At 35.6% G+C, this 25,473-nt stretch overlaps 1 protein-coding gene across 1 annotated transcript; it reads left to right on the forward strand.

Annotated features, from left to right (window-relative positions):
- On the forward strand, positions 1 to 23,001 carry LOC104596768 (putative magnesium transporter NIPA4). The gene is made up of 9 exons (XM_010258047.3): positions 1 to 519; positions 4,659 to 4,715; positions 8,645 to 8,735; positions 8,807 to 8,967; positions 9,100 to 9,227; positions 9,324 to 9,461; positions 15,980 to 16,072; positions 22,302 to 22,407; positions 22,576 to 23,001. The coding sequence occupies exons 1-9, from the start codon at positions 354 to 356 to the stop codon at positions 22,665 to 22,667; spliced, it is 1,032 nt and encodes a 343-aa protein (XP_010256349.1). The 5' UTR covers positions 1 to 353; the 3' UTR covers positions 22,668 to 23,001.
- The last annotated feature ends 2,472 nt before the right edge of the window (positions 23,002 to 25,473 follow it).

The raw sequence follows: 25,473 nt of genomic DNA on the forward strand, positions 1-25,473 counted from the left end.
GCCCAGTTCGGTTGCTTCCATAGTTTCATCTCCTCTGTCTTTCGATCTACAAATCTCGAAAAGTTTTCGTTCTTGTCTGCAACTCTTCTTTCTTTACTTCTCCCTCTCTCTTTCTCTTCTCTGCAGCGCCGTCCGATCTCCGAAAAGCGCATTCAAGGTTACTTTCGATCTCCACCGTCGCTTTTCCTCCAAGATCTACTCCTAGCGTTGCTTCTTTCTCTATTGCTGCCTCGGAGCCTGGTAGACGACAATGGCGGGGAGGAGGGATGTTAACTGATGAATTTGTGTGGCCATGGATCTAGTGAAATGGACGGTGAAGAGTTTGTGACTGAGGGGGTGCAAGGGTTTCAGTCATGGCGGCGGAAGGGTCTCGTAGCTGGATGGAGTCTTACAAGGGTATGTCCTCAGACAACATCAAGGGTTTGGTTCTGGCACTGTCGTCGAGTTTCTTTATAGGTGCGAGCTTCATTGTGAAGAAGAAGGGCTTGAAGAAAGCGGGGGCTACCGGAATTAGGGCAGGTAAAAAAAGTTTATCCTAAAAGAAGTCATGTTTTTAGTTTTTCCAATTTTATTGTATTTGGTTGGACTTGTTGGTCGTGTAATTACTGCAATTTGGGAATCGGATTGATGTAGGTTTTCTTTATTTTAATGGTTCCTGTCTAATCGTTGAAAGGTTTGATTTTGTGGTGAATTTGATGAACTATAATGCATTCTTTTGACGGTGTCTGTGGCATGTAATCTGTCCAGCAAATGCGTTTGCATCCTTGTTTTCTACGCTACTGATTAAAAAATAGAAGATTTGGCTTTTTAGGAGACTACACTTCTACATTTTATGTTTTGGCTGTACAGATCAAGTCAATATTTAACAATTCGCTATGTTATTAATGTGAAAGATGGCGTTTGTTTCCTTGAGTTGTCAGATTTATCAAATTTTGCGTGTGGGGGCGTGTAATAGTCCTGGATCATGGGGGGTTGCGAAGTGCAAAAGAGTGTCCAATTATGGCATTATGTTGCCCATGATAAGATGCGGTGAGAATAGTGGTGCATTATGTTTGCTTCTATATGCAGGGATTGTCTGTGAAGTCAAATATGATTGTGCTAACGGTGGAGGCACTAAGGTGTTCTTCTACCTTGTATTTCTAATTTCTCATATTTAGTCCACACAGCTACTTAGCTAACAAGTTGGTTGAGATCTGACTGAATGTCATTCAACGTTCTGGTTAGAGAGACCATTTTATGATACCATTACCATACAGGCTGGTCAAGCTTGAGTTAGCCCAAGAAAAAAAAGGAAAATCATAAAGTTGTGGTGATACAGCCCAATGATCAAGCATCAGAAGGTTTAGTGCATGAAGTAATAGTATGAGTATAGGGAAAGGGGTGGAATCACAGTAGTGTATATAGTATGGTATCACAATGACAGTGAGTTGTTAGGTGCACTATTGAGTTGGTTATATACATTTAAGCCATTCATTTTCTTAAGTTGGAGTTATATTAACAAGTGAGCTGACCATAGTTGGGATTAAGGTTTAGTTGAGTTTAGTTGATTATTAATTAAGGTACTTAGGTTGTTTCTTAACCAACAAATGCATGAACCTAGGGAGTCTATACGATTAATAACTGTAGGAGAATATTTAGTCTAGGTCTATATATACCTAAGGTATCCAATCTGTATAACACAGTGTTATCGAAGTGTCAACTAGTCAGATGAGGGCCAAACCTACTGCATCACTAACTAGTCGGTTCTTGGTTGTTACTCATGATGTGATTGCCTAGGACAACTAGTTGATTAACAGCTAGTCAACCACAAAGTCATTTTAATGTTTGTTTGTATATCTAATTATTAGAAATAATATAGAATATATCTGTATTTTGTTATATTCATTCTGTTGCTTAAAATATTTGTGATTGAACAGTGTTGGATAATGGCATATAAAATAGAAAAAGGCATAAAATAAAAGGAGGCAGTGGAGGAGCTCTTTTAAGTTTTCTTCCAATCAGTGATATGTTCGTACAGAGTTTTCATGAACAAAGGGCATATCAAATATTCAAGGCTGCACTCTTTCTCTGGAAAACAAAGTCTGTGATCCTAATTTTTTTTTTTGTTTGCAGAACAAAGACTGTAAACTTAATCATAGTTTTCAAGGTGCAAAGGCAAAGATGGGCGACAGAGGGGCACCTAGGCATTGAGTTCTTAAAATAAAAAATATAAATCCCAGGGTAATTTCCTAGGTTTCATAGTAATAAGCACTAATCTTTTAAGTTTTAACTAATAATTACCACAATCCTCATAAAAGAAGTATAAACCCCATATCAAAACAAAGAAAAACAAAGTATCAACATATTTATGAGAAGAAAAACAAGAAGGTAATGAAGATAATGAAGTTCCATTGGTTGTTTTTGTGTTCCAATTGGATACGATCTTCAAGTTATTTCTTACTTTTTAGTTCAGGTTTTAAAGCCTTAAAGGGCTCAAACTATGTTACTGACTTCTGTGTCAATTGAACCCAAACAAATAAGAAAATAATAAAAAGAAACTAGTATAAGAATAATAATATTAATACTATAAACCCATTAACCCACAATATGAATAGTTTAGTCTAATAATATCTATTGCACTATTAGTAATAATATAAAAATATAAAAATATTATGTGGTGTCTTTTTTTTTTTAGAAAAGTTAAGATAAAATTTATTAGATAGAAATTGTAGTTCAAAGGGACCCCCTAAAGAAAACACCTTAGCAGGGGAGCAACCCAATCAAAACAAGGTTACAAATGCCATAAGCTCCTAGAATTCAGCCTAGCCCCGAACTGAGAAGCCTGGAGCCCCTTCGATGCTGACACCCAAGAAATCATCTTTCCAAATGAAATGGATATAAGATCCTCCGGGTCCTTGTAGATGTTATGGAAAAGCCTTTTGTTCCTTTCTGCCCAAATGGTACTGATTACTGCAGCCAGAATGGACATCGACACAGCAGAAGCAAGCTTTGACAACACCTGTAACACCTAGCTCCACAACATCTCCTTCACTGAGGCTGGCATAGCCCAAGTAAGACCCAATGAAGAGAGATAATGTTTCCAAATCCTAGCAGTAATAGGGCAGTGCAGAAACAGATGGCTGTTATCTGCCATTGCTTGACCACACAACACACAGCTCTGATCCTGGAGTTGAATCCCTCTCTTAGATAGATGGGCTTTGGTTAAACACCTATCTAAAGCTGCAGCCTACACCAGGGCATTGATTTTTGAGGGAGAGGTTGGGTTCCAGATTCTGGAAGCATGCATGTCTTCTGAGTTACTTGCCGACAGATGAGTGGCAAAGGACTTGACTGAGAAAAGGCCATCTGTTCTCCAAGTCCAGATCCAACTATCTTCTTTGAGCAGATCCAGGGGCTGGAGAGAGATCAGCTCAAGTAGTTCAACTAGATTTGCGATTTTCCAATCCTGAAAATTCCTTCTATATGAAGGACACCATATTATGTGGTGTCTTATAAATACATATGTAATTTGGGCAAGGTGGCCCTCCAAGAGTCCCTTATTGCCTAGGCATTGCCTTGACAACTATGAAATACCAGCCTTTTTCTTCCGTATGTAGTCTATATTGACTTATGAGATTGCATCAATGCGTTAAATTTAGAAAATATCCTTTTTTATCAGCTAGTTACTTAGTCAATACCTCACATCGAGTAGAGAAGCCAAAATGACTAGTCATTGCTTCATTGCATTGATAACCCTGGTAGAAAGGTGCTGTATCTTGTTGGATACTTCAGTTTTTAATTTAAATTCCATATCAGCACCTTGTTCAACTGTGTCCTTACTGTATTTGGGTAACATAGCTATACCTCAAATTATAGGTGAGAGGATAAAAGTGAAAAGTTGTTTTCTGGTGAGTTTTCTCTAATTTGAGAGTTGAATAATTTATCTCTTGGGGCTCAAGTGATTCCCAGTATTTTAAAAGCAAGGTGCAACTAAAACCCTGTTCGTTTCCTCTTAACTCTTATCTCTTAAGAGGAATCTTTTAACTTTAAGAGAAAAATAGGTGTTCGTTTCCTCTTATCTCATATTTCTTAAAGTGCAATCATACAACTTTTTGTTTTCCAATGATACCCCCAAAAAGACAAACAAAAGCTCTCATATATGGGGTCAAAATGGATATTTGATAATTTTCAGAATTCAGAACAACATTCTTTGCATTTAGAGTTAGAGGAAAGAAAACTTCACCAATACCAATATACCTCTTAATGTAATTATTGTACTTTCAGATGTTAGACTTCAGAGCAAACAAACAGGCCCTAAAATTTAAGTCTATATTTTTAACTAATAATGTTTTTAATATTTTTCATGTTTTTTGATTTTTTAACATCTTCTTGCATTTTTGCGTCTTGCTTCAAAAAGGTGCCCACTTCACCTTGTGCCTCACACCTCGGGCACAAAATGGCCCTTGTGCTTTTTTTTGCGCCTTGCTCTTTTAAAACACTATATATGATAATCTTAAGAGTAGTGTGTTTGACAGTTAACATTTTAAACATGTCTATGCCATGAAATTCTCTTTTGACAATATGCATCTCTATCATTTTGTGTTATAGGGCAAACTTTGGGATAACTTCATGAGGTACATGATCTCGTTCAAAATTAATTCTTGCTTATTTTTTTACAGGAGTTGGAGGCTATTCTTACTTATATGAGCCACTGTGGTGGGCAGGCATGATAACAAGTAAGTTCACCTTATTCTTTATGTTAGATAAATTGCAAATTACAATGGGCCTTTGATAACTTTTAATTATGGTAGAAGGAATTTTTTTAATTATTAGTTATTAGAGATTATGAAGGGGCAATAATTTGGTGCATTGTTAAAATCTCAGGCTCACACACCCAAGATATAAATAGTTTTGTATTGTTAAGTCCTTTAGTTTGCTGGACTAGGAGCAGGTTATTAAGATACTCTCAGACAGCTTAAGAAAATAATAATAAATAAGAAAAATGGCTTTCTTATAAGCCCAGTCAGTCCTATTGGTGGGCTGAAACTTTTTAGTAAAGAAAAGGGCCTACAGTCCTGTTTAGTGAACAACAGGCCCCAAGTTAATTGGGCTTGTCTGTAATGCAATAAGCATTTAATGGGCCTGCAATAGAGCCCATTTAATGGGACAACATGCCCTAAAAGAATTAAATTTATATTAATTATTTTTCTTGTGAGGTGTCCCACTTATTTATAAGGGAATGCCACTTGTCCTATTCTAACAAGAGGGCTATTTTCCCTCCTTTAACCACTTGAGGGGGGGGGGGGGGTGTGGCATATGTCACCCTAGGAGAGAGATGTGAAAAAAACCCAGTTATTGGTCTAGTTGGGTGAATTATATTATGTGAGAAATTATACTAAAAAATTTACCACTAACATGTATATAATTCTTGTATTGTACATTTTGATATTTCTTTTGAGAAAATAAGTGATGATTTTTAAACTAATGCTCATTCCATCTGTGCTGTTCTGTCATATTGCCTAGTTGTGTTTATAAAACTGCGATGTGATTGAGGTTTGAGAAGCAACTAAATAGGTTTCCTAAAGAAACAAACACAAAGATAAGGAAAGGTATATAAAAGTAAAAATAAGAAATGGAACAAGGGAGAATGTAATTGAAGGAGACTCCAAGATTGTTATGGGTTGGTTAACAGATCTGAACTCAGTCATTTGGTGCTACATTAACCTCTCAAAGAAGGCCAGCTGGTTATTAAGAAATATGAATGTTAGTGTTGGGTTGGTAGTCTGCAAATTCTGTGGCAGATTATCTTGCTAAACAAGGGTTTTTAAAGGAACATTTGTACTTGGCTACCTTGTAATCCTTATCTATAGTGCTATGTGGTTTTCATGGGAGGTCGCACCTCGTGCCTCTCAATGGATGCTTGTAACAGTTTTCATATTTTCTTAATAAATTCCTCTTCAATTATCAAAAAAAAAAAATGGAACAAGGGAGAATGGTGAGAAAAGGGAAATAAGTTTGAAATCATTCCATCTATAGGTATTAGGTGAAGGGTGTTTGGTATTCTTCAAATTAGGGAAAGGTTGTATAAGGTCCATAATGTTTATAAAGGAGAACGATGAGAAATGGCTTCAAATACAACTCTTGTAAGAGTCATGTTGCTATGTCAGAGTTGGATTTGGGGCCTAGTCTCCTGGTTCTCTCTCTTAATTTTGTCTTATTGTGCCCAGTTTTGTTCTCATTTTTTTGATCAATAACTGCATGATTTCATTTATATTTTTTTGATAGGAAACGGTAACTTTCATTGTTAATAATAGTTAAAGGTTGCAACTGTCACCATCCAAAAGGCCACATGGAAAACCCTTAGACAAAGTCAGTCTTACAAACAAGCCCAGAACAACTCCTGCCTATGGTTTCATTGTTTCAATGGATAGATCATGAATTTGTTAATATTTAAAAAAAAAGGTAGAATAGTACAAAGAGATACAACAGAGAAGTAATGAGAGATAAAACCTCCTACCTTTCCCCAACACAAAGCCTCTCTCTTAAGTTGTGCCCAGAAAATAGTCTCTTGCCCCACCCCTTGTTTGGCTAGCAAAAGATTTAGCACTTCCTTACACCAACTCAAAATTACTTCCATGCCTCTTGTTAGTCAACTGAATTTCTTCTTTCATTATTGTATATCAACATCTTCATTTCCTCACTTTGTAGCCAATTTATAACCAACTGTTAGTCCCCTTCCACATTTAATTTCCTAATGTTCAATGTTCGCCCTTTGTATGCCTTCCATCAATGCCAAAACTTCTGCTCTAAGAGAGTCCCCCCCTCTGCCTGTCCTGAGTTTAAGAGCAATTATTTTTCTCTCTTCATCCCCCAGAACACCTCCAATTCCTGATAGTCCAGGGTTTCCAATGCTACTACAGTTAAGTTTGATGAACCCTCTTTTTGGTGGAGACGAAATGTGATTAATGATAATCTTGTTTGGAGCAGAAGCTGCCACTCCCGTCCAGTTTTTAAGAATATCATCAGTTGAAATACTTCTACCAGCCGTGGAAAATACTTCTACCAGCTGGGGTACCATTTCTGGTTTCACCCTTACCAACTTTACATTTGCAGCATGGAGGTTGGAGACATCCAATAGTTCCATTTCTCCTCCACAGAATTTTGTGGTCTTAGAGAAAACTTCTTCCAACAAGGCATGGAAGGGTAAATCCAGGATTCTCAGGTTAGTACTTACTGTTGGTTCCAGCCTTCCAGGACCTTTTCATTGCTTGAATAGGTCCATCTATGTAACGTGGCCATACCTTGCTTAGTATTCATTGAAATATCAGCAAACTCTGGCAGATTTTGTGGAAGTACAAGCAGAGCCTTGTTGCCTTCAAAAGGTAAAATCTCCATTTTACCTGTAACCGTTAGCACCCCTTTTAACTCTTTTGCCACACTCCTTTAGAGCCATTGGTCCATATTTTTGGCTTCTCTATCCTTGTAACACAATGAGTGTCCCCTCCAGGCTCCAGCACAGTCATTTTCTTTAACCTTCTCGGATTAATAAGTGACCTTTGTGCCAGTTCCTTTTCTTCTCTTTTCTCAACTGCAGTTTTTTGTGTTACAACGTTAATCTTGGAGTATTCCTGTATGGCCTTTGCTACAAGTATCCACCCTGAGGCTTCTCTTTCTTCCAGAAAACAAGTAAATTGTTTCAAGCCTTCCCCATAATACTTGTACACCCCAATAAATTTATAAATCAACCTTTTATATTTTCTTTTCGCTCTGCAAAATATTTCCTGCCCTCTTCGATATGGCAGTGCTTCCGGTCCTGTCCTGGTTCTGCTCTTTTCGCTCCTTCCAGTATATTCTGAAACCATGCAATAGCTCTTCCTGCTAGTATCAGTGAGGCTTTTCTTCTGCTGATGCAGAACTTACTTCGTCCATTGGTGGAAATGAAGATTTGTTTTTGCAAATTCTAAGACATTTTAGAGTATATTGCCCTTACCAATGCCAAAGATCATCTATTTCTTGGCTAGGACCTCTTTGAAGATTGTCACAGGCTAGTGGAATCTCTAGGAGCCTCTTGGGCTCTATGCATGAATAACCTGTTTTCTCAGGGAAGGTCCAAAATGCATCCCTGCTTCTGTTTACTTCTTTTTGGTTTGCATCACTTCTAAAGAAGTATTCTTCTCCCAAGTTGTGTTCTCATTTTTTTTTACCATGAGTTGAGAAACTTTTTTTAGTATTCTATCTTCTCCACTATTAATGTTTACATTTGCTGATAAAAAAGGTTCAGTTTTAATTTATAAGGAAATAACTTTGAATAGGTACATCTGATGTGTTCATTAGGTGATTAACTTGATCATGGGCATTCCCTGGTTGGCGTTTTGCAATTGACCTTGGTGTACCATCTTCCTTGGGCACTTCCTAGGCAATGGAAGATTGAAATGGCCTATACTGTGTTGACTATCATTGTTTACTTAATATATCTGGTCAACTATTTTAATATGAGGAACATTATGGCTTATACATGAATGTGGTCATTGTCTGAACTGTTCCAATCATCAAGGGCTTGTTTTTGAGGGGACCATTTCAGTCAACCATATGAATTACATTTAGCGTAAAAGAATTTGAGGTAGAAATGATGCGAATTCTAACGAGGTGCTTGTTATTGCAACAGTGATTGTTGGGGAAATTGCTAATTTTGCAGCTTATGCATTTGCTCCAGCTATTTTGGTCACCCCTCTTGGTGCACTCAGCATTATTATCAGGCATGTCTTCAAGTCATTTTCCCCCTCCTGTTTCTCTTTTATAGGTTCTGAATATCCATATTGCTTTTCAGTGCTGCACTTGCACATATTATTTTACGGGAGAGGCTACATGTTTTTGGTATCCTTGGTTGTGTTTTATGTGTTGTGGGATCAACAACAATTGTCCTACATGCTCCTCAAGAACGTCAGATTGAGTCTGTAAAGGAAGTATGGGATCTTGCTACAGAGCCAGGTATTGGGCCCAATACAAACATTACATGTTTGGCACCTGTTGTATGTTTTTTTGTCCTTTCCCTTGTTTTTGATAAATATTTTGTCCTTTCCTTTTATCAGATTTTAACACATTGATCCATGTCTTATGCAGCTTTTCTTTTGTATGCTGCTTTGGTGATCACAGCAGTTTTTATACTCATATTCCATTTTATTCCAGAATATGGTCAGACACATATAATGGTCTATATTGGGGTTTGCTCACTTGTTGGTTCTCTGTCGGTATGTATAGGAATTGGTCTGTTCTTTTGTTGTTATTTCCTTACTCTTTCTGGTTTATTGTTGTTACCTTTTTTGGTATTTGATATGCTCTGACAGGTTATGAGTGTCAAAGCACTGGGAATTGCTTTGAAGTTAACATTCTCAGGAATGAATCAGTTAATATATCCTCAAACATGGGCCTTCACCTTAGTTGTAATTACTTGTGTAATTACTCAAATGAACTACTTGAACAAGGTAATGGTTTACCTTTTTGTTCTTTTTTATTTTGTTTTTCCATAATAATAGCTTTTCTTCAGCTTTTGTAAATGATATGAGCAGGTACCATACATCCAATGTGATGTATATTTCCTTATTTGAATAAGTTGACCCTTTTCAAGGTCTTTAAAGAAGGCATTGACTGCTTGTAATTTTTGTGTTTTTTATTAGTTGCTCATAATTAATGCTTACAGTAAATGGTTATATTATTTCACAATGTTTAACTAGTACGTGCTATATATATGCTTAGGTTATATCTATTAGGGGCCGTCTGGTAACAACTGAAGTGTCTGAAGTGAATGATTTATTGTCTTGTCTTTTATGTATACTATAATTAAATAATAAAATATTTGAGGATAAAGTACTCAAACCCAATTTCACCTTCAGCCATAAAGAGCTCACAATATCCTTTATAGCTTATGGCAAAGTAACAAGTCATTTCAGTTCAGCCCTTTCATCTGTTACCAGAAGGGTCCTTGGTAAACCACTGAATTAATTTATCATGTAGACATTTTTTCCTGATAGGTTACATTCGTAACGTATATTCTTTTTTTTTTTTTTTTTTATAAGCAACCTTAATAGCTTATGTTAAAAGGGAAAGCAATAAGCGATTCAGTTTAGCCATTTCAGCTGTTATCAGAAAACCCCTTGGTAAATAACCTTTACCAATTTCTGTTTGTGCAATTTATAATTTCTGATTGGCAGGGAGCACACATAGATGTAATTTTAAATGTTAATGATTCCTGTATGGCCTTGTTCACGTCTCGGTAAGTCATTTACCTGGGAAACACTTGCTTGGGTAAGTGCATTTACCAGTGTTCCTTTTTTTCCCAAGGTAAAGTTGTACAATGACTGTTATATCCAAAAAACGTGACATTATTGAAGGGACAATATTGTCCCATAGCAATTTTCTATGGGGATGGGTAAGTGATTTACCCAAGTCTCATGAGGGTATTACTTGCTTGGGTAAATGATCCGCTCGGGAATTGTTCTATTCCATGGGACCCACTAATACCGAAATATGAATGCAGGTTTATTTCTTTTCCATGGGACCCACCAACTTAACCCCACCCTCACTTCTTGGAAAACGAATGAGGTCTATACGTGATGGATGCATTGTGCTTTGTAAACTAGTCATATTTGTTATATATGATTCTTATGCTTATTGTTTATGGCCTGGTCTAAGTGTTATTCTTTTCACTTGGATTTGGAAGTGCAAAGTAGTTCTTTTATTGTGCTGACTTAGTGTTAATTATTATTCTTGGGTTTGAACCTGATTTTAGGGGTCTTTGATTTTATTTATTAGCTATTGATGTGTCTTTTCATTTTTTTTTCCTTATCTTGAGTGATTTCTTATTATAAAAAATGGATTTTCATGTAAATGGTTGGTTTGGTTTGTAATATTTATTTTAATGCTTCCTTAAGTTCTATAGGCACCTGTTGTTTCAACATAGAAGGGGAAAGGAGTTTTTGTTCACAAGTATTTTGGCTATATTTTCCATCCTTGTATGGGAAATTGTTTTTCTATTTGGGGTTGGGGGTGGTTTGGTAATTGTCAGACTTTTGCATAATCATTTTTTTGCTAAGGGGGTGTGACCTCTACTAGTCAAGAAAGTACATAATATAAAAGAGTAAACTACGTTCTGCCAAAGGACTACCGACATGCATTAATTTTGGTGAAAGTAGAAGCCTCTAAATGAGGAAGTCGAAGACCAAAGAACATGTGGTACGAAGTGGCAAGATGGTGGGATAGGACTCATGTAGCCAATCCCAAATAATTGGGAGTAAGGCTGAGTTGAGTTGAGTACTAATTTCTATCATTATAGACAGGGATATCTGTTTTTTTTTTTTTTTTTTTTTTTTTTTTTTCACAGAGAATGTACCTAGTTCATAATAGGTGAAATTGTTGCATCTTATCTAAAGAGAAGTGATTGTTCTCTGCATCTTTTCCATGCATATTTTATGACATTGCATGTCTTTTAAACTATTTAAAAGACAGTTTCTTTACTCTAATCAATTTGTGGCTTGTCAAAACTCATTGGGTGTATTGAGAGGGGGAACTAATGGACCAAATTGAGAAGTTGGATTTGAAAGAATCTCAAAAGGATTTTCTGGAGGATAAAGATGTCTTGGAGACAGAAATCGAGGTATAAGTGGGTCAAAGAAGGTGATGCTACCACAAAATTCTTTCATGCAGTGGCTAATGGAAAGCACATGAAGAAATTTGTGGCTAGTATGAAGGTAGATGGAGTTGTCATGAACAAGCAGGAGGATATCACCAAGATCATTGTGGATCACTTCAAGTCCATTTATAGAAGGCCCTTGGCTGAAAAGCCTTTGGTGGAAGGTTTGAACTGGCCCAATTTGAGTAGGGAATCTAAAGAAGAACTGGAAAGGAAATTCGAGCTGAAGGAGATTAAAGAGGCTGTTTCTTCTATGGATAAGTTGAAGGCCCCTGGGCTGGACAGTTTTATAGTGGCATTCTATCAAGACTGTTGGGATATATTGAAAGGAGAAATAATGGATACTTTAAATGGGCTTTTTAATAAGGGGATCATTAATCCAAGACTAAATGCTACCTTCTTAATTTTGGTTGCTAAAAAGCATGGAGCTAATCACCCTAAAGACTCCAGACCCATCGGATTGGTGCATAACATCATCTATAAAATCATTATGAAAGCCTAGTCGATTTCTTGTTGTGGATTAAGGTCCTTCCAACACCACACCTAATCAAGGAGCCCTTGTTCAAGGTTGGTAGATTATAGACCAAACCAAGGTTCAAAGTATTGGAAACTCAAGGTGTATTGGAAAGGCAATTTTAAGAGACGTATCAAGATACTCTTTGGATACGTATGGATACAAGTGAAAAATCAAGATATGCATAAATATGCTAGGAAATTCAAATAGATCCTAAAGAAATATATTACTAACAATAATTACAAGTTTTATATGATTCTAAATAAGTCATTTAAATGTAAAAAAACCATAATTTTATGATTTATATAAAGTGTAAGATGTTGGGACACAATTAGTAACCGTTGAAAAATGATGGAATAACTAAAATGTGAGAAGAACAAAAGAAAAACTAAAATGTGAATGTGTATATATCAATTTTCAAATAACCAATATAATTTACCTTAATATTTATTAGTATATAAAATTTAATAATCAATTCTAGCATTTATTAATAAACACCCACTAAGAAAAGAGAATATTTACTTAAAAATAAAAATGCATATAATCATGACAAGCAAGTGGGTTCGGCTTGTTGGTGAACTTATGGCCGTTAAAATCTAGTGACCAAGGTTCAAGTCTTGCTATTGCCTAAAGTTTGTAGTTTTTATACTAACAAAATGAAATTAATGAGAGAGAGGATCATTAATTAACGGAATTAATGAGAGAATTTGAATTAGGTGCTAAATTTCAAATTCAAATTTAAAATTGTCTTAAGTTATTGGAGTAATTAACTAATTAATGAAAGAGAAGTTAGACTTATATATAGGAGTAATTAACCAAATTAATGATGGAGAATTCAGTATTAAATATAGATTAAAAAGGGGACCCGAAACGATCAAGTGTATCGGATTGTTTTGGGTCTGTATCGATACAGATCCAAAACAGCCCGATACAGGCTCGTATCTGTGCTATATATACGAAAAGAAACATCACAAATGATTTTCACACGTTCCGTGTATCGGGTTCTTGTTGGAATGATATGTATTGGCCAATACGGCCCGATACGTTGCGATATTTTGAACCTTGGACCAAACTTTTATAGCAAATGAATGTGTGATCTTTAAGCTAGAGAGAGAAATTTATGATTTGGTGGATTGGTCTTTTCTAATGGAAGTTCTGAGGAGATGTGGGTTTGGGGATAGGTGGTGTAAATTGATTTCAGGATGTATTTACACATGTCATTACTCAGTGTGAATGGAACGGTGGAGGACTCAGGCAAGGTGATCTCTTATTTCCTTTCCTTTTTACACTCTTGGTAGTCACCCATTTACAGTAGACGATATCATTCTTTTTTATGATGGGAATGATGTATTCTCAGTTAGGAACCTGAGGCCAGTTATACAACCTTTGAAAGAATTTCCAATCTCAAGGTCAATTTTGAAAAGAGTTGTTTAATCGGGGTGAATGTGGAGTAGCGGGAGGTAGAAGACTTTGCTATCATTGTAGGTTGTAAGGTATCTTCTTGGCCATTAAAATACTTGGAACTTCCTTTAAGTTCTAATTCAAGAGAGCATAGCTTTTGGGCCCTAGTTATATAAAGATTTTCTACAAAGTTGGCATTGTGGAAGAGCAATTACATTTACCTAGGAGGCAGAATCACCTATTCACCTTAATAAAGTCCACTCTAGCCAGCCTTCCATTTCCTCTCGATCTTCAAGATTCCTAGGAGGGTGGGAAAAGGGTTGGAAAAGATAATAAGAGACTTTCTTTGGGAACTAGGGGGGGGATAAAAGGGATCATTTGGTAAATTGGAAGGTCTACAAGAGTAGAAAACAGGGAGGCCCAGGAATAGGGAGCTTAGACAAGAGGAATTTGGCCTTGCTTGGGAAATGGTTATGGAGATTTCTGATGGATAGGGGAGAAGTTGTGGCATAAGGCAATTCTAAGCATTTACAGATAGATGGACAATGGGTGGGATGTTGGAGTGTTTGCCAGGGCAACTCAAGCTTCCAAGTTTCCTCTCTTGTACCAGGTATGTTGTTTGTTCTGGTAACCATGTAAAATTTTGGCAACATATTTTGGATAGGACAATCACCTTTGAAAGACCAATTTCCATTGTTGTATGCTCCATCTTCTTTCAAAGAGGAATTGGTGTTAAAATTCATTGCATCTTCATATTCGCATTCTGGTTTTGATTGGGGCTTGGGTTTTGGTTGAGGTATAAGGGGCTCTGAACTTCCAAATGTACTTAGACTCCTTCAAATTCTTGGAGGGGTGTTTTTGAATCCCTTGAACCTGACTCTAGGATTTGGACTCCATCCTCCTCTTGGTCTTGTGCATCCTTCTGTGAGGTTCTCTCACACTCATCTGTAACCACCCATCCTTTCCCTGTGAAAGAGATTTGGTGTAGACCAATCCTTTTGAGAGTTGGGCATTCTGTTGGGAATCTTTCCATGAGAAAATTAACGCTTGTGACCTACAGAAAAGGGGACCTAAGTTTTTACCTTTCTCTTTCTTGGTGCTTACTTTGCAAAGCTAATGGTGAGACATGCTATCACTTGTTTAGTATCCTGTCATTTTGTTCCTTGCATTTGGAATTGGTTTCTATTTTTTTGGTTACAGGTGGTCAAATCCTTCTAGTTTGTTAGATCTCTTTGCACTTTCTATTTTCAGGTGGCCAAGGGAGAGGGGGAGAATTTTGTGGAAATGTACTGGAAGAGCAACACTATGGATAGTTTGGGAGGAAAGGAACACTCAAATTTTCAGAGAAAAAGAAAGAGCTCAAGAAGCAATAATAGTGTATCACTATCAGAGTGGCTCATTGGGCCAAATCTTTAAAGAGCGTCTCAATTGTTTTGGTAGAGAACATTATGAGGAAATGGAGAGAGGTGGTGGGCACTTCTACAAAAAAAGAATCTGACTTACAAATTCTGGACTCCCCCAAATGAAGTTTTGATCAAGCTCAACTTCGATGGCAGTAGTAGGGGAAATCCAGGACCTTCAGGGATTGAATCCATTTTTAGGGATGAGAGAGGGATTATGATGATTATTTTCAGCACCTATTAGAGTAGGAGATTCTTTAAGTGTGGAGGTCATGGATGTTATGGAAGGGGGTACAAAGAGCAAGAGTGATGAACATAAATAAGCTAATTATTGAGGGAGACTCTAAATTGGTGGTGGAGTGGTTGAAAATTGAGGAGGCAACCCTATAGCAGTATAGAAATGAGATAAAAAGTTCCTATGACAGGCTAGAGAGATGGAAGTGAGACTTCAATGGGTTCAAAAGACAGCCAACAGCATGGCTGATGAACTAGCCAAGCAAGGGGGGGTGGGGAGAGGGAGCAAATCTTTTGGGCACAATTGTAAAGGAAGTTGTATGGGGAGATAAAAACTTGTTATCTCTCCCACTAATGCTTGTAATACGTGTTTATTAATTTGCATTAATAAAATGCCAAGTTATTTATCAATAAAAGAAAGTCTTGGAGACCTAAAGGTACCTGGACTGGAAAATGGGCATTTTTTTTATACTTAATCTGAAAATGCGCATTTCTACATATGGCTAAATTGCCATTATGAAGTTAGGCAGTTGTTTTTTATGTTACTAAAACAAAACCTGGACCATAAAGTATTGAAGTGACCATATTGTTAAATTTTCCATATTTCGTTTATCAAAAAAAAATCCATATTTTGTTCAGCTCTGATATTCAAAACATGGTCAGGTGGAGTACTACTTTGAGTGCCTAATGCTGCTTTTTAGACATGTTGTATGCACATGTGTTTTCGGTGGTTGAATCCTCTAAATGACCCTTATTTTATGGCAGGCCCTTGATACATTCAACACAGCAGTTGTATCACCTATTTACTATGTCATGTTTACGTCATTAACCATTTTGGCCAGCGTGATCATGTTTAAGGTAATTCTTTCTGCTAATTCACGTGCATCAGCATTCAATGCTACTTGCTTTGCTGTGATGTAATACTTCAAATGCTCAATGGATTAACTGAGTTTAATGGTAAATCTACAAAACAATATAGTTTCTTCTGGTCTGCAACAGTTGCAAGAGATATGTAGTAACATAGCAGCAGATGGCATATGGTGCACTTATTTGTGGCAACTCATAACTTGATTGTTTCTGGTTGTAACTTTGGATCCCCTACCCAGTGTTTTTTCTCCCCCTGTCCCTCCTATTCACTCTCTATGTGGTGGATTTGCTTTACTTATATATATATATATATATATATATACATAAAGAAAACACAAAACGTGACATTTTCAGCAACCTGTTGCTTAAAAGGCTAAAGCAGAATAACCAAACAATTCTATTTGAAAACAGGATTTAGCCAGACAATCATGATGCCTAGATACAGGGATATGACTCTATATTTCCTAAAATTTTTGGTAATAGATTCAGGTATGGGTATCTTATATTATATGCTTATATCCAATGTTCAGTGAATCGGACCGGGCATAGAACCGGAGAAGGGAGAGGTTCATGGGTTAGAGGTTCGACTGAGGTCAAACTGGAGGTCGAACCATGATGACCTGGCATATACATAATTCCATATATATACTACAGGTCATATGAATACTATATAATATATTTTACAACTTTTAATGTACTTAAATATGGTGGATGGATGGTAAGCTTTTTAATTTTTAAAACAAATGACTAGGGTTCAATCCTTTTAACTTACATTTTCTTTAAAATACATGCATAATAATGCAATATGTATAATAAATAGTCATTAAATAGTATAAGAGGTTGATTAGTGGTAATTCTTGTTAACAACATTTTAAAATTTCACTTATGTATGAACCCGGGCGGTTTCATGAAACCGGGACCAGTTCACCGGTTTTCTGGTTCAATTGGCTGATCAGCCGGTTTTCAGCGTGTTTTGAGCAAGTCCAATTATTGGGGGATGATCGAGTCAGGGTCTCGAGTCACGGTTCAACCTGTTCAACCGGCTGGTCCGGTCTGGTTTTCTAAACACTGCTTATATCATAATCTTGTGTTTATATCCAGTTTTTGAAGTTAATGCTATTCTTCAAGATTTATGTCTTGCAAAATTTAATTACATTTTTAATATGTGAAGATAATTTTATAGTATAATTTGTTAAAATATGCGACTTTCCATATTTTTCAAGTGTTAATTCTATAGAGCATCTCTATCTATGCTTATCTGGAATTGCATCTGATAAGTATTGGGTACAATTTGGTATGCTAGCTAGGCATGTTCAAGTATCTGGATATCATAGCGGACAACTTTTCCCAAACTTAACAAACAATAGTCCACCATCCACAAATACCTTAAGATAGGACTATTGATGGACTGGGTTTGGGTTCGGTCCAACCCGAATTGAATTGGACCAAAACCTGGTTCATTGACAGCCCTACCTTAAAACATACTCCATATCTTCCAACTTTATTGGTCAAAATTTAGCACGTGCATAACATAGGACAAATAAGTTCCAGGAAATTGCAAATAGATCTATCTCACTTGCATTTAAAACACAACTCTAAAAAGTAAAAACACCCTGTATTGGGTAATGGCTTTTTTGTTAAAAAGGCCCCACATGCCTTCCAAGTTAATATTCTTTAAAGATTGATAAAAAACTAATATTCTTTAAACATAACATCTGCTCACATATCGAACCTTGATTATTCAAACATGCATCACATACATGATACATTACAAAATTGAGGCCAAACTCCAAACAAAATGAATTATACCTAAGAAAAAGAAAAGTAAAGAATAATTTATGAAGTTCTGAGTTCTCAGTTTGGGCTCTTGTTCTTCAATCAGCTTAGGTGAAATTTTGGTCCGTGGTTCATATTCTCTTTATTCAAATCATGACATTCAGAGAAGTTCTTAAATTAAAAAGGATTGCTGCGTTTTACTGTAGTCATCATTTTTAGTGAAATTTGACAGAAAACTGACAAAATAAAAAATGTAAAATTCTAATTCCACACCTAAATGGAAATTAAAATTTTACACAATTTTTTTTATCCATTGAACAGTCTGATGGTTCTCTGCAGTATGGCCACTAGGCCTTGTGTGCACCCTACTCTGCCCCACCCCCAATTATCCTGTAATGTGTAGCATGTAATATATATAAACAAATATCAGTCTGGTGGTTCAATTAGATATGGATTGGATGGTTCTGGGCAAGGATCAAAATTTCGATCATAGTTTTCAAGGCACCATGGCAAGGCAGGCACCTAGGTGATGGATTTTTTTTAAGAAGAAAACATATATCCTAGGGTAGTTCCCTAGGTTCCATAACCATATTTCCATATTAATTATCCATAATTTTCATAAGAACAGTATAAACTTCATGTTAAAGTATAGAAAATCAACATATTCCAACATATTCATGAGAAGAAAAAGAAGAAAGAAAAGAAAATTCTAAAAATATAGGGGCTGAACCCCTATTTCTGTTATAAAATGTGTTGACTAGAAAACATTTTAAGTTCTCCTTATTGGTTCAGGTTTTGAAGTCTTTTGAGTGTTCAATGCAACATTTAGCAATGTTTGTGTTGATTAAACCCTAACAAATAAGAAAATAATAAAAAGAAATTAATATATAAACACACAAAATGAATATTTTAGTTTAATAATGCCTATTTTATAATTATAACCACAAAAATTTAAGAATATAATTTTTTTTTATAACACACTGTACAAAACTGCTTGGCGATTAGGCAAGGCAAGCCCCCAAGGGCACCTTGTCACCTAGGTGTTGCCTTGACAACTATGATTTTGATACGATATGCTCCGTATCAGGTGTATTGTATTGTATCTTTTGGGTCCCGAAACATATATAAAAAACTATCTAAAAACCAATTTTTGAAAAACAAACTAAAAAAATATAAAGCGCACTGTTTTTAGTACTGATCATGGATTAAGGTATCGATATTGGGCAATTTGGATATGGATATGGATATAGATACACTTTGGAAACACATGGATATGGACGAGAAATATGGTATATATTTTAAGACAAAAATAGTCATAAATAGTATTTAAATGCATAAAAATGTATATATTAATGGTATATATGATGAAATATATTACAATTAATATACCGGGATGCGTAGATATCATAAATTTTATTTATAATGCATCAATCAAGAGTCCAAGACACTAAACATATGCACCTATTATATTTTAATTATTATATCAATTATTTTTTTTATTTTATTATTTTAACATTAAAAAATAAATAAATATTGAATTCTCAAATGCAAATTAAAATATCAATTAATAATTTATAAAAATATAATCTTAACTTAAAGCATATCAAAATTGTTAAAATTTCTAAGATATATCAGATTCAAATTCATAATTTTTAATTAATAAAATAATTATTCTATTATTAATATTTTATTTATATAAATTATATTAAATAAAAAATCATTTTTGAAATAAATGTAGACTAGTGGATTTGATAGGTTCAATTTAATATTATATTTTTTAATATTTTTTGTAAACAATAAATATGTTGTTATTACTTTTTAATGTAAATTAAAATATTAATTAAACATTCGTAAAATTGTATAAAAATTTTTAGATGCATATCATGTGCAAAGTTATAAATTTTAAGTCTTAAAATAATTATTATTATTAGTATTTATTTGTATAAATTTCTTGATATTAAAAATCATCTTTTTATTAAATGTGGATTTGATAGATTATTTGATATTAGTATATAAAATACTATTTTTGAATATTATTGCTTTGAATAGTTAGAGTTAAATATAAACATGTTATTTTTTAATTGCATGTAGACACAAAAGGTAATAGAATTTTATTTTATTTTTCATTTATTATCGCAAGACGAAGTGTGGTTTAAAATCACGGCGAAAGATTGACGTTCTTTAGGTGACCTGAGTTTGTGTCGCCATATTCCATTTTTACAGATAATAGAGATCTGGAGTATTACGTGTATCAATCCGTATTGGTGTGTATCGGCCGATACAATTTGTATCAGTTTGATACAAACGATTTACGGGATACACTTCTATTTGTAGCGTATCCTGTACCGCTACGGACTGATACTGACATGGTATGCCCCATATCGGACGTATTGTGTCAATATTTATCAATACACAGAGGTGTATTGATACTTTGAACCTTGGTTCTGGGCACAAAAGATACAGTTTTTGTGAGAGTGTAACAGTTCATGTATTCTCCTCGCTGTTCAACTGTTCAATTGGTCTAAGGTAACAAAAGCTTTGTAAAAGTTAATAAAAAGGAAACCATTCAAAGTAATTGTCACTCACATGAGAAAAACCCAATTCAAGGTATGTATGCAGCTGAACTGGATGAGTGCACCTCCACTTGGTCAATCCAAGGTTTTCATTGGGTAGGCCACTAAATTGCTTTCGTAATACTGTTTTGTTGGGTTCACCTTGTGCCTCACATGGGATTTTCTTTATGAGGTGTAACAGTTTTATTTTATTTTTTAATGGGAGGTACGAAAATTTGTGTGTAATGCAACTAAACCATATTGCACCATATGTTTGTTTTCTGACTCTACTGTTAAAACAGTTGCACAGTCTCTCATCTATATCTCTATTGCATTCAAAATAACAAAGGCTTCATTCCTTCATTTGTTTGTTTGTCGCTTTATATCCATCCCCTGGTTTGTCATAGGCTATGACGTATTGCTTTAATTTTATTTTTAATGTTCGGTTCTTTTATGCTAGTTCACCTTTAATGCATTCCACTTGAAACACCAAATAGAGAAACACAATAGTTCACAAAAGAATGAGGAAACAAGCTAAAAGCAACCAGAGTAATTGTGTACAAAAATCATCTTCTAGTCTGCAGTCAACACCTTTGTTGCCTTTGTGACAGGGTGCTCCCCTGTGCCAAGCTTCAACTTTGTCCATTTTCTCCTATGGGCCTACACAACAGGGGGTAGGTGGTAGGCGTCCCCAAACTCCATATCTCCCCTGACCAAACCCTAGTGAATGTGGGAATTGATCCCAAGTCTCCTTTACAACCAGCCTTACCAACTGTGAGCCAGTTTGCATCTTCCTCAACTTGGTCTTAACAACTAGGGTTTTGTGGCACTTTTCCTTGAGATGTTGAGTGTTTTCTATAACTAGACATTTAGCATATCAATTTAGCTGGTTTCAAAAGCTGAGTTGAAGTTTGCAATTCTGGCTTATAGTTTGTGACTACGAGACACTGACTGGCCAAATGGTGAGTTTACCAGAAATCTAATGCAACAGCTTCTTATCTGCTGGACTACTAACTTAAGACTGTTGAGGGCAAACTGCAAATTCAATGATATACCTTAGGGCTGTACACAGGTCAGTTCGGTTCGGTTGTATATAATTTACCCAACTGAACCGACCGACATCCTCGGGTTCACATTCTTGCCACCTGAAATTGACCGAGATAACCTGAAAACTGACCTAAATATAGACTCGGTTTGGTTGGTTGGTCAATACAATTACCTATATCCTATTGATTTTAATCAAGTGAACAGTCACTGACAACTGTCTATCTCTCTAGCCCTATTGCAGTTTGGATCTGTTAACAGCCATTGCTGCACATCAGGAACAATTTAGCCAATTATCAAAGGCGATATAGCCCTACTGCAGTTCAGAAAGTATAATCAATTTAATGTCTGTACCATTTGATGTTTGTTTTGAATTGAAACAGAGGCTAGAGGCTAAAGCTAGTCTAAAAAGTAAAAAGTAAAAAAGACAACATTTAATGCCTGTACCATTCATTTAAAGATTAAGCGTTTCCATTTCTTGTTTCTTTAATAGGTAAGTTAACACTCAAAAGACATTATTTAAATTTATTGCCTTGAAGGCAGGTTGGTTCTGTTTATTGGTTTGCACATTTATAAGCTGAAAACCGATCTGACTGTTAAGGTTTTATTTTTTCTTGAACCGAAATTGATCATTATTAACATTTGAAAACCAACCAATCCGGTTTGTCGTATTGGTTTGATTCATTTCATGAACAGCCCTAATATACCATTTTCAGTTTTTGGCATTATCATGTGTGTTTTCTGTCTAGTAAGCTAATTAATCTACACCAGCTGTTTAAATTTCGGTTTGGTTGGGAATAGGGCTAGAATTTACATTGTTGATGTTTGGTGTCTCTTGTCTGGACTAGGATTGGGATCGGCAAAATCCGACACAGATTGTCACAGAAATGTGTGGGTTTGTGACAATCCTTTCTGGCACTTTTCTTCTTCACAAGACCAAGGACATGGCTGATGGTACGTTCTCTTATGCGTATTCCATAGATTCTTGATGACTAACTCCCAAATGATCTTGTGGGTCGATATATTCTTCTCTTTGACAGTAAAATCTTTGTATTTTTTTTCCTATTTTGGATGAGTCTTTGGTAGCAAAACAAATAATAACAATTGATGGTCTTTGTACAGGTCTGCCCACTTCTACGTCCTTCCATCTTAAGCACACCGACGAGGATGGTTTTGATCCGGAAGGAATTCCTCTTAGACAGGAAGTCTTCTGATCACTGTGATGCATCATTTTTGTTCATCCATCAAAATTCATATACTTTTCCGGGGGAGGGATCTCACTACCTTCAACCTGTATTTTATCATATACATTTGACCAACTACAGCATATTCTTTTGAATATGATAAAAAACTAGGCAGGGGAGTATTTTTGGGATCGAAACCACATGATCGTGTTTAGCCATTGCGCGTTTCCCTGCCTGCCTTCCCTCTCTGTCCGCATGAGACTTGAAATTGTAATCTTGAGCACATTGATTCTATATATAGTTGTGTATTTTAGATTCAATTTGGCAAGAAATCAAGGACCTTTTCACTTGAGCACATTGATTCTATATATAGTTGTGTATTTTAGATTCAATTTGGCAAGAAATCAAGGACCTTTTCACACCAGTCAGGAATGAGTTATGCCATTTGTGCAAGCAATTTGATGATTCATATTCTTTTGGAAAAGGATTCACAAAATAAAGGAATTCGTGTAGAGGAATGGGAAGTGCATAATCATGGAAGTTGAGTTACTAAATTGCAGAGTCTACGACATTGAAAATACTATTGGGTATCCTCCTAACCAATTTTGACCTGAAACTTGAGTTCTTTAAATGGTTCCTGGTTTTGCAGAGTCTACGACATTGAAAATACTATTGGGTATCCTCCTAACCAATTTTGACCTGAAAATTAAGTTCTTTAAATGGTTCCTGGTTTTGATCAGATTGCCTCTTCAGAGGATACATTCCGTATCCTGTTAGGTTCTTTACAAAAGCCGTTACGAAAGGACCTCTTTTGTACAAGATCTAAATCCGACTGAAATGGTTCCCTCCACGAGATATATACATAACCAAATACTAAATTGTGTATACCTCTCCCGTCTCCTCCTGAGCACAATTGCAGTTTGCCAATGAAATGATAATTTGGAGCCTTTGTTGTGTCTTCATCTGAATTTCAGGTCTCTCTCTCTCGTCATGGGGGTTACCCATCCCCCAACCTTGTTGGCAGCAGGATTTGATCCCAAGTCTGCTGTTACAATCAACCAGAGAACTTACCACCTGAGCCACCATAAGTTGAACGATTTGAATCAGGTCCATGCACAGGTGAAGTTGCTGTTTCTCCTTTCTAATCCTTGGTTATGGTTTACTGGTTAATTTAATTTGTAATGTAAATGATGAACCACTGAACCAAAAAGCGGAATTCTGGGGTTTATGAGAGCCCTAGCCTCCTATGCCAGGCTTTATGCAGAAATGATTTGCTCAGTTGCTGTATCCACTCAACCTTTCAAAAAAAGGCAATTTTAAGAGAGGTGGAAATTTGGGATACAATTTTTTAGTGTAGAGAACTAAGATGTGAATTATGGAAATTTAAATTAATTCCGAATAAAAATATCAATTACATATCCAAGCATAAAACCATCAGGACAACTTTTTTGTGTTTCAAAATTATCCCCTTTGCTACCCAATGTGCTGGACTATGTAAATATTCAGTTCGTCTAATATAGTTTATTTATCTATAAAAAAGTCTTCAGAAAATGCAGTTTTAAGAGATGTATTGAAAATTTGGGATACAATTTAGATAGGCATAGATATGATGGAAAAAGATTAAGATATGAATGGATACATAAGGAAAACTCAGGGTCTGCTTTGTAGTTAGAATCAGAATCGGAATTGAAATTGAAATCCTTTGGAACAGAAATCGGAATAATCTATTCCCATAATCTATTTGGTTTAGGCAAGAATGAAATAAAAATTGAAATCAATAGAAATGGAATTTCATTCCTAAGGGAGGGGGAGGGAATGATTATTCCTTCAAATGAGAGAGTGTCATTCCACCAGAAATAAATACGATATTCCAATTCTGCCCAATCAAACAGTTGAAATCGGAATAATCTATTCAAATCTCAATTTCAGATCTCTATTCCTGTGAATGAAATGGGGCATGCTAATTGTAAATCTTAGATGGTCATATCACACTTTAGTTTATGTGAAGTGTGAACTATTGGGATGCACTTAACGTTGAAATCATATTTCAAAGTATCAACATGGTTGATACTATTTTTATTTCAATATTTAGGCATTCAAAACATTGATGCATTATGCTTATTTTATACTCTTCCACTGAACGCACATCATTCCACCATCACTTGACACATGGTGCCACCATTTAATCTTATCAGATGTATATAGTGTATTGGCAGCCTTAAAAACTGATGCATCATATCATAAGAACAGTGTATGTATTGCCTTGAATCATGGTTGAAAAATGATAGAGCAAATAAAATTTAATCAATTTTTAGAAAATCAATTTAATTATTGTTAATATTTATAATATATAAAATTTAATGATTAATAATCTTTAATGATTTAATTGACATGCAGTGAGAAGGGAAAAATGTCCAAAAGTTAAGATTTATAATTTATATAATTATGACAAGTGATTGGTAGTGGGACGGTGGATTTATTGTCTTTCGACTAAAATATTCAAAGTAGGGAAGTGGGAATGAGTGTTGAGTTAATAAGGGTTAATGATGTGAAAAATTTTGAATTTGACAGAATTAGAAAACTCATCAGACTGTCCGATTCACGGTGGATGTTAAAGTCAATGTGAATCAGAATCAGACCATTTCCTCTTTTATAATTAGAGGTGTAAATCGGGATGGCACGATGGCACATGCGCTGTGTGAGGTCCAACACGATGGTCCGGGTTGTGTTAGGCCTGAGGTTCTAGGTCCATGGGTTAATATGGCACGACATGATTGTATATGTCATGCCACCCGTGATCCACGTGCCGTCACAGCTTAGCCTGTAGCATGGCACA

Source organism: Nelumbo nucifera, chromosome 5 (genome assembly GCF_055504915.1).
Source record: "Nelumbo nucifera cultivar China Antique chromosome 5, China Antique-T2T, whole genome shotgun sequence".
Lineage (NCBI taxonomy): Eukaryota > Viridiplantae > Streptophyta > Magnoliopsida > Proteales > Nelumbonaceae > Nelumbo > Nelumbo nucifera.

Coding starts and splice junctions, on each gene's coding strand:
- LOC104596768 (XM_010258047.3), top strand. CDS start 354: ATGGCGGCGGAAGGGTCTCGTAGCTGGATGGAGTCTTACAAGGGTATG. Junction 520..4,658: donor GGCTACCGGAATTAGGGCAG/GTAAAAAAAGTT, acceptor ATTTTTTTACAG/GAGTTGGAGGCTATTCTTAC. Junction 4,716..8,644: donor GTGGGCAGGCATGATAACAA/GTAAGTTCACCT, acceptor TTATTGCAACAG/TGATTGTTGGGGAAATTGCT.